The 17,064-nt window shown below is 40.0% G+C and overlaps 1 protein-coding gene across 1 annotated transcript in view; it reads left to right on the forward strand.

The window, feature by feature from the left end:
• Positions 1-17,064, forward strand: part of cntn4 (contactin 4) — a 159,580-nt gene that overhangs the window by 38,288 nt on the left and 104,228 nt on the right. Inside the window, 1 exon segment of the mRNA XM_029502436.1 lies at positions 14,438-14,570. Coding sequence (XP_029358296.1) covers positions 14,438-14,570 — 133 coding nt within the window.

The following is a 17,064-nucleotide window of genomic DNA, read 5'->3' on the forward strand; positions in this document are numbered from 1 at the left end:
TTATTGTTTGGGTGGTTGTGCTGTGAAAACTTTCCAAATCATTCTGCATTTACAGCCGCATCGCCGTACAATCATTATTTCACCATGACAGCAACCAAAGCTGGCAGGATGTTTACTGTGATGGATGGCATGTCTCAGGCAAGTTCAGATTCCACAAATTAAGTTTAAAAATGCTGTGAAATAAGTGAAAAACCTGTTACCGGCTGGATGGCAAAAAGGAAATTTCCAAAATGGAAGAGAAAATCCCCAGCATCCTTCAGGCAAACTGAATGTAGTCAGCTTGAAGATCCTCACTGATAATATTCTCTTCAGTCAGTCCTCTGGGTTATGTTTGTTGACTAACTAAAGTATGCGTGCAGCATCTGTCATCGCAGCGGTGCAATAACTGCCATCCAGAATGATGCACTCCTAATGTGTCTCCATAATCATGCCCGTTTGTCCGTGAAGGGCATTCCTTGGGATGACGTGCGTGTCAGATGGCTTTATATGTCAAGGTCTTTTCTAGTAGTGCTGCCCTGTTCTCTTCAGGCCATTTTATAGCGACAGGGCGAACGCTGACCTCTGTCATTCCAATGAGTGAGCAGCCGGCGGTCAGCTTATTGGTGCCAGGCTGGCTGAGCTGTCCTGCTAGGCAGACTCTGTGGCCCTTTGCCCCTGAGTCGATGTCCATGCACACCTCCACACTGGTCCAGCTGTCCCCTTTTCATTATGGGTTGATTAGGAGTAAATTACTGTGAGGTGGGCTTGATCATCTAATCCACAGCACTACTTAAGGAGGCAACTGCATTTCAATGAAAGCTGGTCACGTTTCAGTACATTTTTGCCTTGTACGTTGGCCTCAGAAGTCCCCAATTTGAACTATTTGACTCACTGATGGGTTTTCTTCATCATTTTAAATCCTGTTCTCTGCCCTATTAAAGCTTTCATTAGAGATGAGATCTGCTTGATGACAGTATTAGTGAGAGCTCAGCCCCAGCTGATGAAATTGAAGAGCGTGTCAAGCTAACCTGGAGCAGGCGTCTCTAGGTGCACTCACCTGCGCTTCCTCAGGAGGAGCAATTATGTCAAGTCCGGGGGGGGGGGGGGATCCCCAGATGGCCTCCGAGCCAAGCCCCTGCTAATTGGCAGTGTTAGGGATTCAGAGCAGGTCCAAGGGAAAGCTATCTCTTCTCTTCTCTTCAGTGCCCCTATGTCTTTGTTTGGCTTTGTTTTGCTTTGTCAACTCTCTCCTTTTGATATGCATATCAAAACATGTTTTATTCATGTCCTTTTGGAGTAAAAATTAGTCAAGATCGCCCCACTGTTGTCTGTAAGCACAAGAAGTGTTTGCCACAAGCATGCGAGGATAGGGTTGCCATTTCAAAGCCAATTTTGTGACGCCGCCTCACTCTCATGCAACCCAAAGCAATGAATGATTTATGTGACTGTCACTTTGAGGGTGCTGAACAACTGCGACTGTACATCCCACACCTCTCTCTTAGTTTTGCGACAGCTTGTAGGGTTTTTTAATGAGACAGCGATACTAATTAAGAGGCTGAAAAAGAACAATGACGAGATGTTCCCGGCGCAGAATGAGTAGGACAGGAGAGGAGTGGGTTAGCTGACTGTGTTTTGCCACCCAACTCCCAACAGGCGCAGGTGCGTTACCAGTTTCACCAGAGCAGAGACTCCATTGTAAGTCATCATGCTAAAGTTGTGATGCTTGATTGCAATTGTTTTCTGTTTAAATCGTGTCAGTATTCATTGAATCTCAGAGTCTCTGTATGGTAGAGGCCATATCTGTGAAATCGGTACGTGTGTGACTGTTACACTGCATTATGTAAACCAATTCAATGTTTACCTAATTATCCGGTTAATAGGCCTCCAGCTGAACACATAATTCTGTTTTGTGTGGGCTAATAGCACTCCATGGACATTTTTTCTTGTTTTCTTTTGTTTGTTTTCAGGAATTTTGTGCCTGAACTGGTGACAGTAAGTGTCAAAGTGTCCTGCTTAGAATACAAGAATCTTGATAAACTTTCCACTGAATGCAATTATTTTAATGTTTTGCCATCAGAAGAAGAGAGGTTAAGTAAGGTGAACAATGAGGGAACAAAGTTAGATCTATGGATGGGTATGAATTTGGCCCTAAGGCTTAGATAAGTTTGTGCTGACATTATTTTATTAATGCCCCATCCATTAACTAAATGCTTGCATAAACAGGGCGTTGTTAGGGCTTTCATAGATGCTACTTCTGCTCACATGTAGATGTTGCTATTGTTGCTGGATGTTTTTTTTATTTTTTTTATTTTTTGGTTGCTTTTTTCATTAGTATAAGGAAATATTCCATTGAGGATGTCAGCTTTGTACTTTTGCTTCTACTCTATTAACTGCACTGTTGATTTCCCCTCGGTGTTTGATAAACAGTTGAGATTTCTTCAGTTCAAACTTCCATCGATAAACATTTGCATTTCGCTTCACAGGTCATCCTCAACTATAGTACTCACGGTAATCTACTTTGTATTCCCACTCTGAGCTTTTTTTCCTTATTCAGGCAAGCTCCTCCTTATGACTGAAAAACTCTAGTGCTGAAAGGGAGACTGCTGTTTTCTTGGTGTTTTCTGATGACATTATAATCACGATTACCTTGCGGGATTAGTTCAATTTTTTGTGTCTATTTGTTGTTGCCAAGAGTTTAGAAGATTGGAAGACTGATGGCCATTTAAATTTGTCCAGTTAGGAAACAGGGGCCTAAAGCCATGGCTCAGAGCAGAGATAACAAATTCTGCTAATTAACATGTTTGTTTAATTTGTTCAAAAGCTGATTTTAGAGGCTTACATGTCGGCTATCATTCAGAGTTAGCTCAAAAGCAGGTGAAACTTAACCTGGCTCAGTCCAAAAGTTGAAAAATAAACAAAATAACTTCCTGCCAGCGCTAACAAAACTCAACAAAAATGCAACTTCTTGCTCTTTTTTTTTTTTTACATTTCACAGATTTTACACCCAAACTAGCAGACTAACAGTCTCCACCAGAGACAACGCTAAACTTTAGCTTAATGTAGGAATAAAGTAAGAAAAAAAAAAATAAATAAAAGAAAAATGTATTTTTTGCAGTTCTTCTAAGTGTGTCAGATATCTGATATCATTAAGGGGGTAGTTTTGGATTTATATTTAGTTGGTCTAGAGACAGAGACATGAAATCAGAGGACGCTTTGAGGGTCATTCTGAGGCGGCACTCGGCACATTTTTTTTTACTTTGTGATACTTACTGGGTGGTGAGGTCTTTTGTTATTTCACATCAGGCAATGCTGCCTGGATACGATGCATTACATCATACACGTTACGGCTTGTATACTCATTTGCTACTTCACCAGGGAATTCACTTACCCAATTGAGGAGTGCAATTACATGTGTGCTTGTATGCTGCAGTGGAAAAAAAACATCAATGCAATTATACTGTTCAAATCCATAGAAAGATGGTGATGGGACGAGAAAATATGACTTATGTCCATCTCAATAAACCCACTGTGTACAGTATGTTGTCGCAGAGTGTGTACTTATGACGTTGGCTCAGTCTGCGCAGTAAGGCTTTTAAACGAAAGCATTAAAGTGGCACGCTGTTCACTAAGTAGGCACAGTAAATTTATAGCATGTCTAATAGTGTTGGTGAAAGAGGATTGGTGGTGGGCAAAACAAAGACAAAGTGCGTTTGGAAAAGTCATTTTGTGTATTATATTTCAAAGCATGAACAGTACTCACGCACGCAGTTTATACTGCGTGAGTAAGGAGCTTCATTGTTTTATTCTGTATAATTTAATTCATAGATCGCGTCTATGTAACACTAACTACAATGAAAATGAAAAGGTGCAAATCAAGCTGTATGAATAAATGTGCCTACTTCGCCTCAGTCAAAACACTGAGCGCGCAGCAGCCAAGCATAACAAAACATCTATTCACACCCACTGACCACAGTATTTAGGAAGCCTATTCATGTTCCATTTGGGCTAACCTATCCTTAGCCAACAATAAACGCACAACAAACCAGCGATTTCACACATGATGTACTTTAACATGGCTTCCCTGAAATTCTCACCTTCCCGTTCTCAGAGCAGTTTCTTCTTCATCTCTGTGAGTGCGCTATTGTATCTCCAACTGAGGCCTTTCTGAACAGGTCAGAGTCAGGGCATGAAGACAGTTCAGGACGACCAAGTCAGAACGGTTTTCAGGCCATTAATCTCCTCCTTTATGGCCAGTTTAAACTAGAGATCACAGTCTGTCCAAAAATATCTTCCTACCAGCTCTTGGGAGATCACTGCTGATACCATTTGAATAGATATTTGACTGTGGCACTGTTGGATGACATTAAAACCTGTCAGCTCTCAGTGGATTAGTTTCACAAAGCCAGTACACAAAGGCTGTAACAGCAAGCGATAGAGTGGGGATCAGCGAGTCCGTGGGGGGATTGAAGGGCCACTAATTCCATTAACCAGAAAACGTGACAGTGTTTCGTGTTGGCGCATTCTTTTGTGGGGGTTTACAACTAGAGTAATGCACAGGTGGCTAAGAAAATGAACTCTGCTTTTGGGGCGCTTTTTCAGTGGTTGTGGATTCAACACAGAAATGTTGTTTTTGTGTCTTTTCATGAGCACGTTTCTGAGGAAGGACTTTTTATCTACCTTCAACAAAATTCTGTTCATAATGTGCTCACAGGTGAGAAGCACACTCATCAAGCTCCAGTTATTCCAGTTATGCAGTTTCATGTTCATTTTTGAAGAAGTTGTGTCATTCAAAGAGGTAATCAGTCTTATGTGCACATTGCAACTGCTGCAGTCAGACCAATTAAGTCTGAAAAACTGAAAAAAAAAGAGAAACAAAAACAAAAAAAAAAAAATCTGTGTCCACTCAGTTTGAAAGATGCAAGAGCAGCAGTGATAAAATATTCTTGCACAAACTATGAAAGTTTTATGTATTTCCACCAGGGATTTGGTGTCTGCTTCATATGCTGCACTTACACACACAATGTTTTGAAAGTCTGACTTCTCTTAAGCAAGTTTGTGAAACCCACACATTATTTATATATAAACGCACATATATATCATCAGAAGTATTTTACCACTGGATACCATAAAGCTGGAAAAACGAAATAAATATTTGCAGAAAACGTGACTGATAATTTGACTGAAGAAAATGTTACAGTCTTTTTTTTATGGGGGGGCTGAAAGAATCTGGATGACTTCTATCTTACATCTTCATATCTTAATAGTGTAATATACTTCACTTTAAAGCTGATGTAATTTGATTCATTTATTAACATTTCAGGTTGGATGTTGATATAAATCAGAGTTGATGGTTTCGCTCGTTAATTAATTGAATCACAGTCACAGAGGCACAGACATGGGTGCACTCAGGGAGAAGGAAGCAAAGACTGTATATAAAGATGAATCTTGCCTTTCTGAAATCGTTCATAGGCCTCTCGAGAGACGTTTTGAAGCTAATCCAAAATGGTCTGTGGGGACTGACCCACTGTTGGAGGCGGAGTCTTTTTTTCAGTTTTTTGGCAGTCAAGTGAGGGTGAAAACATCCTCAAAAGACCAAGACCTCAAAAAAAGATCTGGACAACAGACTCGAGTACTACAGCCCTTCGTCACATTACACAATTGAGTCGAGCAGTAACAATGTGGTCTTGTGTAGGCAGACTAGTCCGCCGTGGTGTATCACTGCTGTGGAAGATGCTCATGCTGCACCTGCTATTAGGATTTGTTTGTATTTCTCGGAACCAATCAAAGAGCTTTTGTGCTGCATTGATCTCAGGATGCAGGGACGGTACCAATGCAAATAAGTGGGTGGGGGCTTGTTATGGAGGAACACTTGCAGGTGAAGTGTTGAGCATTGTAATTAAAATGGATGACTTCCAACAAAGAGAATGCCCACAGGACAAAGACATGTTGACTGTCATCGTACAAGCCAATGATCAAAACATCCCACCTTCAGCTTGTAGGGAGTTCACCCAGACGCTGTTAATGTTGTTTCCTGTAGCAGAGGGGATTTTGAAAATTGCAACATGCAGAGGAAGCATACAGAGGAAAGGTAGGAGAGCACCCAGTGGCAGATTTATAACTCCTAATAAGGCAAAAACAAAAACTGTTTTCTTTGTCCTTGCTTTGTTCTGTCCTTCGTGTTCATAGTGGTGCAGTGATGGCCTTGTGTCACATCACTTAGAATAATGATGGCAACCATCACACAGCCAGAAAAGCAGAAAGCCAGATGTCAGATTGTTTTGTTTCGTTTTTTTTTTTTTTTGCCTTTTTCTCAAAGCTTCCAAAATGACGGCTTTGATCACATATTGTGCGAGTGAACAAAGTGTTTCATTAACCCTGTTACAGGTAGCAACATAATGAGACCTGATCTGATAGTGTAATGTTTATCGAATGAAACAAAAAGAATCCTATAAAACAGCCTGTCATGTGAGGATGAATAGAACCTCGTAAATGTTTAAAGTACCAAAACAAATACAGAAGTCAACTAGATATAGCAATTAAATGAGAGAGGAAACTTTCAGACAGATGCAGGAAAAGGTGTGGATTGAAAGGATGAAAGACTTCTCTGACATCTGAACTAATACCTCACCTCATTAAAAATTAAAAAATCTTTGAATGCCACCAAAATATAGGCAGCAGCCAATTTTCAGTTCGCTGTTGGTATTCCAGGTGAAGGTAACCTGCTTCTTCGGGCTGACATTTTTTTGTCACACATTATCAGATATGGGTTGGAACAGCGAGAAGAACAGCCCATCATAGGTGTGCAAGGCCTACTGGGAGGGCTGGTAATGATACCAGAACTTCAGGGGCAGCATAGGGTTGGGATTTTAATGGTGACCTGTGTTTGTGTTGTGCTCCGTGCTGCATCGCGGCATGCTAAACAACCTCATCTGAGCTGGATGAGAGGGCGATTTTCAGCACCGGAAACCTGAAAAAAAGGATTGCGAGCCTCATGGACGCTGTACGTATATATACGGATTGTTTGTAGTAGGGATGGAAACAGGCCAAATGATCTGGTGTGCATAGATAATGCACTCTGGAAACATAGAAACAATATCCAGAAGTAAGCATTCCTTAGTTTTTCTTTCACAAAGTTGATCAGAGTAATAACTCAGTCAAATCAAAACACATAGGGATGTGTAGGCACATATGCAAAAAACATGCACAACATTATTGTTAGAGTGGCAGCAAGCTCTCTCATGAAAAAGCTCCATAAAGCAATTAATAAACTGTGAAAAAAAAAGGTGGTTATCATATTTTCAGATCTCTGCTAATACTGTCTTTTTCAGGGTAGAGAATGACAGCTTTGTACTGACGAGGAGCTTTTGTTGCCAGGGTAACAATAGTAACCTCTGTGTTAATGTTAGGTTGTGGTTCAAAGTAACCAATGGTCAGAGCTGTGTGTCTCAAGTGTTTTCTTTATTCTACCACCCCGACCTCTTCCCCACGCTGACTTGGTCGCTCTATGATTACATCACCTGATTTCCTCTGCTGCTCCCATCATAATTATCACTGCAGCTTTAGGGCTTTGTCGCTCGAATGTAAACAAGTTAGGCTGAGCCTCTGAGATAACCGACGCTGCCACTCTTCTTTGCTAGAACAGTGTCATAACAGTGGCACAAGCAGAAGTGCTATGTGCAGCATAAATCATGCTCCATGACTGATCTAATTCTTATCATTGTTTCAGACAGGACGGACTAACTGGTTAAGCTTTTCACCTTCATTGGCTGTGTGTGTGTGTGTGCAGCAGGTGCTACCACAGAGGCTGTTTTTGCTGGCGTGTTTGTGTGTGGATGGGTTTTGTCACCATGACTCTGTGGACCCAGATACAGTCACATAACTAAGATCAAAGATTGCAAAGATTGTTCCGTTGTGATTCTATTACAACACGGTCTCCTGTTGTATATTGCTTAAGAGCTAAGTTGATAAAAACTAGTGCAAGGCTTGTTTAAAGTGTGCCTAATTGCTTTGCCTGTGCTATCCCACTGCACATCCAAACATCATCCAAACAACTTCATACTCAGCTCCACATTTCCTTGCGGCCTGATCAACGCACCCTGCAGAGTGTGTGATCGTTTGGCTTCGTTTATTTCTGCTGGTGCCGCTACACTCAGACTTTGTCCGGGTGTCGGGAAGCAGTTGTGTTCATTAAACAGTAGTACGTGAAATGTCCGGATCCCCTGGCCTATTTCAGGAGTTTATCATTTTCTTCACGTGAAATGTAGAAAAGCTTTGGAGCGGCACTTTTTTCAGTCCGAGGGAATACACAGCACTGATTCTTCAAACTTTGGCAAAAACATGTCCCACTAAGAAATGTGCTAATTCTGTTGGAAATTAATAACATTTTCATGAATAAAAAGAATCAAGGTTATAATCAGGGGGTCATTTGCACATATGTAAGGTTATAGCTTTATTTTCATTTTTTATTAATTTAATGATTATATGCTGGCCCATTGCCTACAAAATCAGTTGTCCTCCTCATTTCAGCTTGATTAAAAAATCAAAAAGTAATAATTAAATTGAATACCACATGAAAGAGTACATTGTAATATGCATTAAAAACTACAAACAGAAAGTAAAGTAAATGTGTCCCACATATTCGTCACCACTGTCAGATAATTATAAAAAGTAATAGAATCAGGCAACTACAAGGTCAGGTCCATTCCTTTTGTCAGGAGTGGAGGCTAGAATATAATTGTTGATCACAATAAATACCAATATGACCTGTTTCATTAACCTTTTATATTTTTATTAAATAATTCCCCCTATATTTCTACCATAGTGTCCAACCCTAGGGGATGAATTGTTCCTTCCCTCTCTCTGAATTCACTATTATGCCATGTTGACCTTGGTCTATAATGACATACCTTCAGATTTTGTCATTTAACTAACTTTTTATTTTCAAAATCAAAACCTGTTTTATCCAAATTCCCAAGAATCAGTGACAGACAAAGCCTGAAGAGGAGTGGAGGAGCTTATTGAGAAACTCAAAATACGGACACAGACCCCTCCATTTACAGTTAAGCTACATTAAGGAGAAATGTGAGTTAAAAAATATGTTTATAATTCCTTCAAATGGAATTATGAACCAAAACAATTCATAGATTAGATATATACACAGACATTTTTGTACTAAGCAGATACAGATAGTAGATTTGCATTATTCCCCCACAGTGAATGCAACCAACAGGTCTATGGCCGTTACTCCATGAAGAATGGGATGACAAAAGCTAGAGCAAAAGTGAACATACTGCCTGAAAGAAGACGAGAGTAAGATAAATGTGCCTCAAAGTGGAAAACTGGGTGTGGATAAAGATATATACTGCATTTGCTAATGTTTATTTAAGATTTTCTGCTTGGCACCGAGTAAAAACACAGTAAACAGTCCTGCCATGTCTGTGCTGATGATTTCACAGATACTTTCACAGCAGCCCCACTGAGAGTATCTTTGATGATTTATGAGTAATAAAGATGTTAATCTTGGCTGAATATAAAATTGAAGGATGTGGAAATTTCTGTCACTTTATCCGCTGACACAAAGGACTCTTATACTGACAGATGCAGATTAATGAAGCTATTGTGGCCTGTTGGGGAATTTACCGTCCCTTTTTGCAGCTGCATTTTTTTTTTATATATATTTTTTTTTAACTTCAATTTTTTTACTCTTTTGTGTTTTATTCAGTGACTTCAGATAAGGCAGAGAAAGGTGGTAAATAAAAGTATCTGCCATATGTGTGAGGTTAAATTATTCTTGTAATTGTAGATGGTGTAGACACACAACGAGGTTTGCGAAGGGCAACACCATTCGGAAAAAGCCCTTTACTCGCACGACAACTGCAGTCAAAAGAGGGCAATTCATTGCCACCATCTTGGCTGTTGTGGAACAGTCATTGTTATGTTTGTGCCACAAATGGTTCAGTGTGGCCTATTGGCAATGAGCGCACACTCAATTTATTTTGCTCACGACTTTATGAGGTTACTACAGAAAACAGCAAAACAGTGAAAAGCTGTTTGCCAGTTGAGAGTTGTTGTGTCCTTGAACGACCGGAACAAGTACTTTTGCATGATCAGGAATCAGCTAACTCAGGCCAGAAATCATTTAAAGGGAAAAGATGAGCAAGCATGTTGCTGTATTGTTTGAAACCCTCTTTTGGAGGGATGTTGGTAAAAGGCTGAAAAGCATTTCTGATGGAAACTCAGCATTTCGTCCCCACGCAGCAGCAATAGTATTTATCCCGATTTGCAATACAAACCTAAGCGATCTGAGATTCATAGCGTTTCTTTCTTCAGTTTCAGTTTGAATTATGATTTCAGTTTTGGATTAAAATAATGAATTGCTCACCCAAATTACCATTGAATGCTGCTTGGGGATTGGAAGCATACTCTGATGTTGTAAAGATGCGAAGTGTGCAGGGAGACTTTTTCCTGAATTAGCATCTTATTGAGGAGCTCTCTGAATTATGCATCACACTTTACATGTCATTCTGTACAGCTATGCTTTCACCACGCAAAGATTTATGTTTTTGTGGCTCGAAAACGTGAAAAGGAGTTGCAGTCATATTGTGAAGGCAGTTTCTTCTACTACAACCGTTAAGTCAGTAATGACAAAACATTTAAGCGATCCAAGTTTAAACAGTAAAAATACAAAAACTATGACTGATATTTTCTTGACCATGATTTTCCCTGATTAAGAAATCATGATAAGGTCTTGGGCACCAATACTTGTGCAAGTTTGAAAGAGCAACGTCCGTTGTGGCAAACCTATCAGAATGATTAGCATCTTTTATTAGTTTAACGATTAGTTGTTTGTTCGTTTGTAACTGACACTGTCCTCTGTGAGTGGTCATGGTAACTCACCTCCAATCCCCACAAACTGAATTCCCTGGTTTAATCTGTGGTGACTGTCACAGCTTCACCGCATTTGGAAGGTGGAAATAAACATTCATGGCTCCTCATGCTGCTCAGTTTTCAATGTCTATCTTGTATTACGTAAAAACAACATAGCGACGTGTCAACGAGATTAAAAAGTAATTTTAATGAAGGAGGTCTTTACGACATAATATGTAGTGTATGAATTTTCCCAAATAATGAAATTTCATGTGATCCAAAGTGTTTGTTATTAGGAAACTTAGATCTGACAGTAAAGTAATATGAAAGGCCGGAGGGTCAACTCAACAAATCATTAGAGGCTATCGTTGTGTGGCAGTAGTTGAGCTGTCCTGTAGTCCCAGGTGTACGGGTTGTTCAGATGGATGAAGTGTATCCATAGACTGAAATTGCCACCCCTGGTGAAAATATGTTTGAGCGTAAGAGATGTCAAAAATATGTCTTGCCAAAAAAAAAAAGTTATATATTTTTAACAGTGAATTCCTAAAATCCTAAAACAGAACAAAAATGTGATTTACCTTCACCTTCAGTCCACATGCTTCTGTGTTTTAAGAGTTTAAAAACGCCAACATGGATCTTAGACAGGTGTTGCACTCTTGTGTTAGTTTTTTTTTTGTCCTTCTTATATTATATTGCCTTCAGTACAGTGGCATTATAGTTTGTTTATTTCAGGTATTTCTATTAAAGCTAACATGACAAATTCAGAACGCAGACAAAGCCCCGGTGACACAATCAGGTGGATTCTGATAAGGCCTTTTTTGCCCATGTTGCCATATCAGCTGCGAATGACATAGCTAGCTGTTACATAAGGAAGAGATAATTTTTTTATGGGTTGTCTAACAAAAAAAAATTAATAAATAACCTTGTATTTTTCGATTTTACTGTCAAGCTAAAACTTTTATTCCACCGACCTTGTGCCAGGGTTGGATTTAATGAACTGGGGGCTCAAGGCAAACAACGTGTTGCTTTATATACATCTTCATTCACTTATTGGGAATGTCTCTTTTCCGACAGCGTCAGATAGTGAAAATACTGCGTTTACAGCCACAGGCTTGCATGTGAACTATGGTTTATAATCAAGGTCAGAAGAGTTGATAATTTTACTTAGTTTAAGTTTCAAGAGTCTTGCCAAATACATCTTGGCACATCATGAACCAAAACATAATTAAAGAACATGGGAACAAACATCTTTGAGCACCCAGAGCCCCTGACAAGTTACCTCGAAGTCACTCTTGTTGTTTTATCGTCATTCAGTTATTACCTGCATTTTAAATCAGATTTTACATCCCTCCTGCAGGCTCCATACAAGGCCAATGTCAGTGAACGTACCTCAGGTGTGTTTATTCCCATTCATTCCCTGAATGGAGAAGTGGTGGGCTTTATGTGTATTCACGTGAAGTTGTGTTCAGGTAATCTCTTGCTCCCCCTCCGATTGCTGAATAATAAAATCCCTTTTATGCCGGTTCATTCGGTGACAGAGGCTGACAGTCACTGTTTGCAGAGGTAGATGGCACTGGTGGATGGCGTGCTCGTGTGATGGAGGAAAGGATGCCAGTCATCTCCCGCTTTCCGTAATCTTTTCTTCACTCTCAACAAACTCCACCAGCAACAAGAGACTTGTTGGGAAGAAACTGAAGAACCCAATTCATAGCTACTGCTGTTCCCATTGCACTGTCAATATGAGCGTGGAGAGAAAAAGACAAAAACTAAGAAACAAACAACAACAACAACCATCAGGGGACTAGTTTGCTCCTACACAGTCCATGGTGGAAAGTTAAGCCTCCTCCCACATGCTATTGCAGTAACTCTCCTGATAAAGCCCTGTTCCTTTCAGTGGTCATAATAGTACCGTGAATAATAGCTACAACACAGATAATATTGGTATTATAATCAGTGCAGTCAGACTCTTCCTGCTCCCCCTGGGACTTCCCTCTGCTGTTTCTGCACACCTCTGTGGTTGGGGATGTTGACCGCTTGGCTAACTGCCACCCCACAGAGTCCAGCTGGCCTGCAACTAACATTACCAATCCGATTATTAATTTCCTTTTGTTTTTTAGCTTTTAGTTCTCATCTGCCGTCTTAATCTTGCAGTTGTGTGAACATAACATACCCTCTGATGATGACCAGCATCGCACATATGCACACCACCACAACCTTAACCTTTCAGTTAAGGAACTCAGTGAACATATAGTCACCCACACTATCCCCGACGTTTGATTCCTGATCTCTCTCAAAGTCTGTATGTTCTCAAACTTCCAACATTGTTCAGCTCTTTTTCTAAAGGGAAAACTTTTTTTTGTTTCAATTAATGATTTATCTCTTTTTTAGATTCTCTGAGAGAAATCACTCTTAGATATCTTTCTCCTCAGTCTGATGTTTTCCAACAAGATTGCTCCCACATGTGAAAAAAGAGAAGCATGCTTTTTGTAGATAAAGTCTTTTGTTGCATGCATCGTTTTATCCTTTTTCTTCTACTTTGAAGAAGATGATCTCAGCTTTGCCACTATCAATACATAAAACAAAGCTCATCCACATATAAACAAACAGTTGACTGATAACAGAAAACTTTTGTTGATTTCTTCTGCTACTAGAATTAAAACAATTTAAGATAAGTCATGGAGAGATTGAATGATGAGACACGATTGGCAGCCAATATGGGAGCTGAATTAAAACTGTTCCACGTCCAAAATCAGAATAACAAAGCCCAATTCTTTATCTGTGGTCAAGGTTTTACACCCATATGTCCAAAACATCACCAAAATTAGACACAAATGCTGCTCATTGGTCCACTCTACATTCCATTGATGATAATGATGTGGCTGATACTACGTTTTTTACAGTAAGCCTCTTCCCCTGGACCTTCTCCCAGAACCTTCAGTCTTTGAAAAACTTGAACTTAGACTTCCTTTTTTTGAACAACTGACATCTACTGTAGACCCACCTCAGTGAGAGTGTGTTTGCGTGAGAGCATTGATCGGACATCTGCCCTCACAGTTACCACCATGAAAACAAGCTCGATTCAGACTGCTGTTGCTTTTCCTTGTCCTTTAAGCTTCACTGATACCACGCACAGAAAGCACGCTGCATTATTGGCTGCCTTAATTGAGTAAATGACACTCCCCTGTGTCATTTACAGCAAAGCTCTAACCGCATGAAAGTGTTTACAACTCTGCGTGGACACATAATCCCACTATTGCTGGGCAAGTAAATAAATTAATGATCAAATAAAAGCAGGTAGACAGATTTAAATGAAGGCATTTGTCCAGACAATTGTTCAAGATGAATCTCTCAGTATCCTATTACCACCTAAATAGCTGTTGAAGACACGTCTGACTTCAAATCATTCTTCCAGGTGCCACGGTGCTGTGACAGCCCGTTCAAATTTATATGTTTTGTGTGCTTGTAGTTTCGCCATTCGAAACACTTCAGGGTGCATCAGCCCATTGCTACCGCACACTAATTGGCTGTTTTACACGCAGGCCGATGTCCAAGTTTGTACTGAGCTGTCTTCTCTATGCTCATCATCCTACAGAGAGCAGTGTCCTGCAGAGTCCCGTCTTCACCAAGCAGCCTGGCAGCATCGTGTATCCTGTGGAAACCCTGGAGAGGAACAGGGAGGTGGTGTTCAGCTGCGAAGCCCAGGGAAGCCCTCCCCCCATCTACCGGTGAGCGTGCGACTGTGCTGCTTCATCTCTCCGTTGACGCTGCTTGCTTTTATATTGCTGACAATGTCAGCATCCTTCAACGGTAGACAAGCTATCACTGGCGAATGTCTCCATCTCGTCTTCAACAATGTCTCTACACATGTTGGCAGCTCTGAAGGGCAATAAGAGAGAGCTATTCAAAAACTTCAGGACCCATAAATCCTGTCATGTACCATAACACACTGAAGTTTTTTTTTCCTTTTCAGACTCAGCCAGTAAGTGATGGCTTCATACCAACTGTGAGTGCAGACTCACCTGCAGCTATCAACCAATAACACACAAGTGACATGTTAGAAATGGTCACCACTCTGTCAAACAGCGAATAGGGCTGAGATCAGCACATCTGAAAAGACTAGAAAGTTATTATATTGTGTATTTCCTATTGTGATTGGAGCCATTCAGCTCCAATCTTATTTCCAAATGATTAAACACGCAGTAATGAGCCACATTAATAAACTGAGTCACAAAAATGAAACAATATAAAAATCTAATATCATATATAAAGTGACCAAAATTATCCTACTGAAGACTATTAGTTAAAATGTGCTGAAAAGGTAATAAGCAGCTGCTTTACACTCACTCTGTAAACAAGGGAAAAGCAAATGTATAATAATTATAATAATAATAATTATTATTATTTATAATGCATGTCATGTGTTTCAGAGCACAGACAGCGTAAATGCACAGCAGTCATCTGTGCCGTTAAACCAAAGCAGTGGTAAGCCTGAGCTCGGGGACGACAGAGTGAGCTGCAGCCCTGAATTAAGTTTCAAAAACACGCACTCACCGAAGGAAGTGTCTCACAATGAGGCTACAGCTCACTCTCTCTCTCTTCAATCTGTGCTAATTCGATGACATCAACTCTTTGGCAAGTTCGCGCATGTTTCAAAGCCTTCTCATACTTCCTAAGTTTGATGGAAAAAAACAAAAACAAAAAAGCATTCGGAGCTGGAAATTTTTCTACAGGAGCGTCAACATCGCTCTCTACTTTGTTTTGACAATGTGTTGTCATGTTAAGTTTGAGGAACAAACCCAAACTGCTTTCCACACATGCCTTTGACACACTGGTATTTCATGATGGTGTATACTTTGCATACAATGACATTAACCAAAGTTACAGTGATAGTTAAAGTTGAACAGCAGTACTCGTCAGCCGTTTTTAACATGATTTAGTATGAAACCTGTCCGTTTTTTATGGAAAAACAATCCCACACACGTTGTCCTGCTGCGGGAATCGCAAATACAGAACAAAACCCAACATTTCCTAAAGAAAAAGCATTTGTTTCAGATAAATTATAAATATAATAAACCATTACCTGATTTTAAAGCTTTATTTCTTTGGTAGGGAACTGAGAGTCTGAGACCCAGACGGCAGACAGTGCAGGAAAGATAAATGTAGTGAGTGACACTTTAATAGTGACATTACAAAAAACAAAAACCTTTCTCTAAATCTTATACTCTCTCCAGTGTTTGAGATTCCGCATGTCTATTCCAGATAAATATCTATATGATCACTGAGAAATATGGCTACATTCCACCAGCTGCAATTTCTTAGTAAAAGTAAAAGGCTTTCAACGCTGTTATTTGTTGTGGCATTTGTAGCACCACTTCCAGCAATGTTGTTACACATTTTACCTCCATAAATTCCATATTTTTTTCCAGCTCATGCAATTTAAATATTGCACTCAGTCATATTGTGATTTTAATTAATGTGGGTCATGAGTCATGTCCAGGACAAATCTCATTCTTTGATTATTTTCCTCCACCAGCTTTCCCAAGGATATGAGGAATTGGCATCACAGGCAGATGTTTATATTGTATTTTCTGTGTTTAGATGGTATATACTACATAAAGGGGCAACGCCCCCTAAATACCATCAGCGGCATGTCAATGCTGACATTAGGCCCAGACCCATTTATCCCACACTGTCCTGATGGCAGCTAGCTTATACCTCTGCTGTTGAGCTAGTCTGTTGTTGCGCTTATAGAAGCAGATAATCCTGGAAATTTTGTAGAAGTTTTCCAAAGAGTTTCCCTCAGAGATTCTGTGAATTCCCTTTTGGTTTGAAAACTCCAGGAAGGATAGGAAGCACGAAGTAGGCATGTAAATAGGTTTGGTCCACATCCTTCCACATTTATCCATGAGCCTTCCTTCAAAATTAATGCAATTCAGAGTAAATTTATGGACGGAGATGAAAAGCTCAAAAGAAGACTTGATGTCCTGCACATGAGTAACTGTAGGCCCTGGTTGCATTCTTGATAGATATCAGATTTGCAGGCATGCGGGGTGGTTCATTTGTTGGGCAAGATGACCATTTAATTTCACTATTTTCTGACATCCATATTACTTCACTTGTTAGCTGCTGACAGGCTTGTGCTGGTCCTAGAGCTGGCAGCTGGCAGGCTGGTCCTCTGGCTCCTCTTTGTTTTGGAATTAGATGATGCTCAATCTTATT

Source organism: Echeneis naucrates, chromosome 5 (genome assembly GCF_900963305.1).
Source record: "Echeneis naucrates chromosome 5, fEcheNa1.1, whole genome shotgun sequence".
Taxonomy (NCBI): Eukaryota; Metazoa; Chordata; class Actinopteri; order Carangiformes; family Echeneidae; genus Echeneis; species Echeneis naucrates.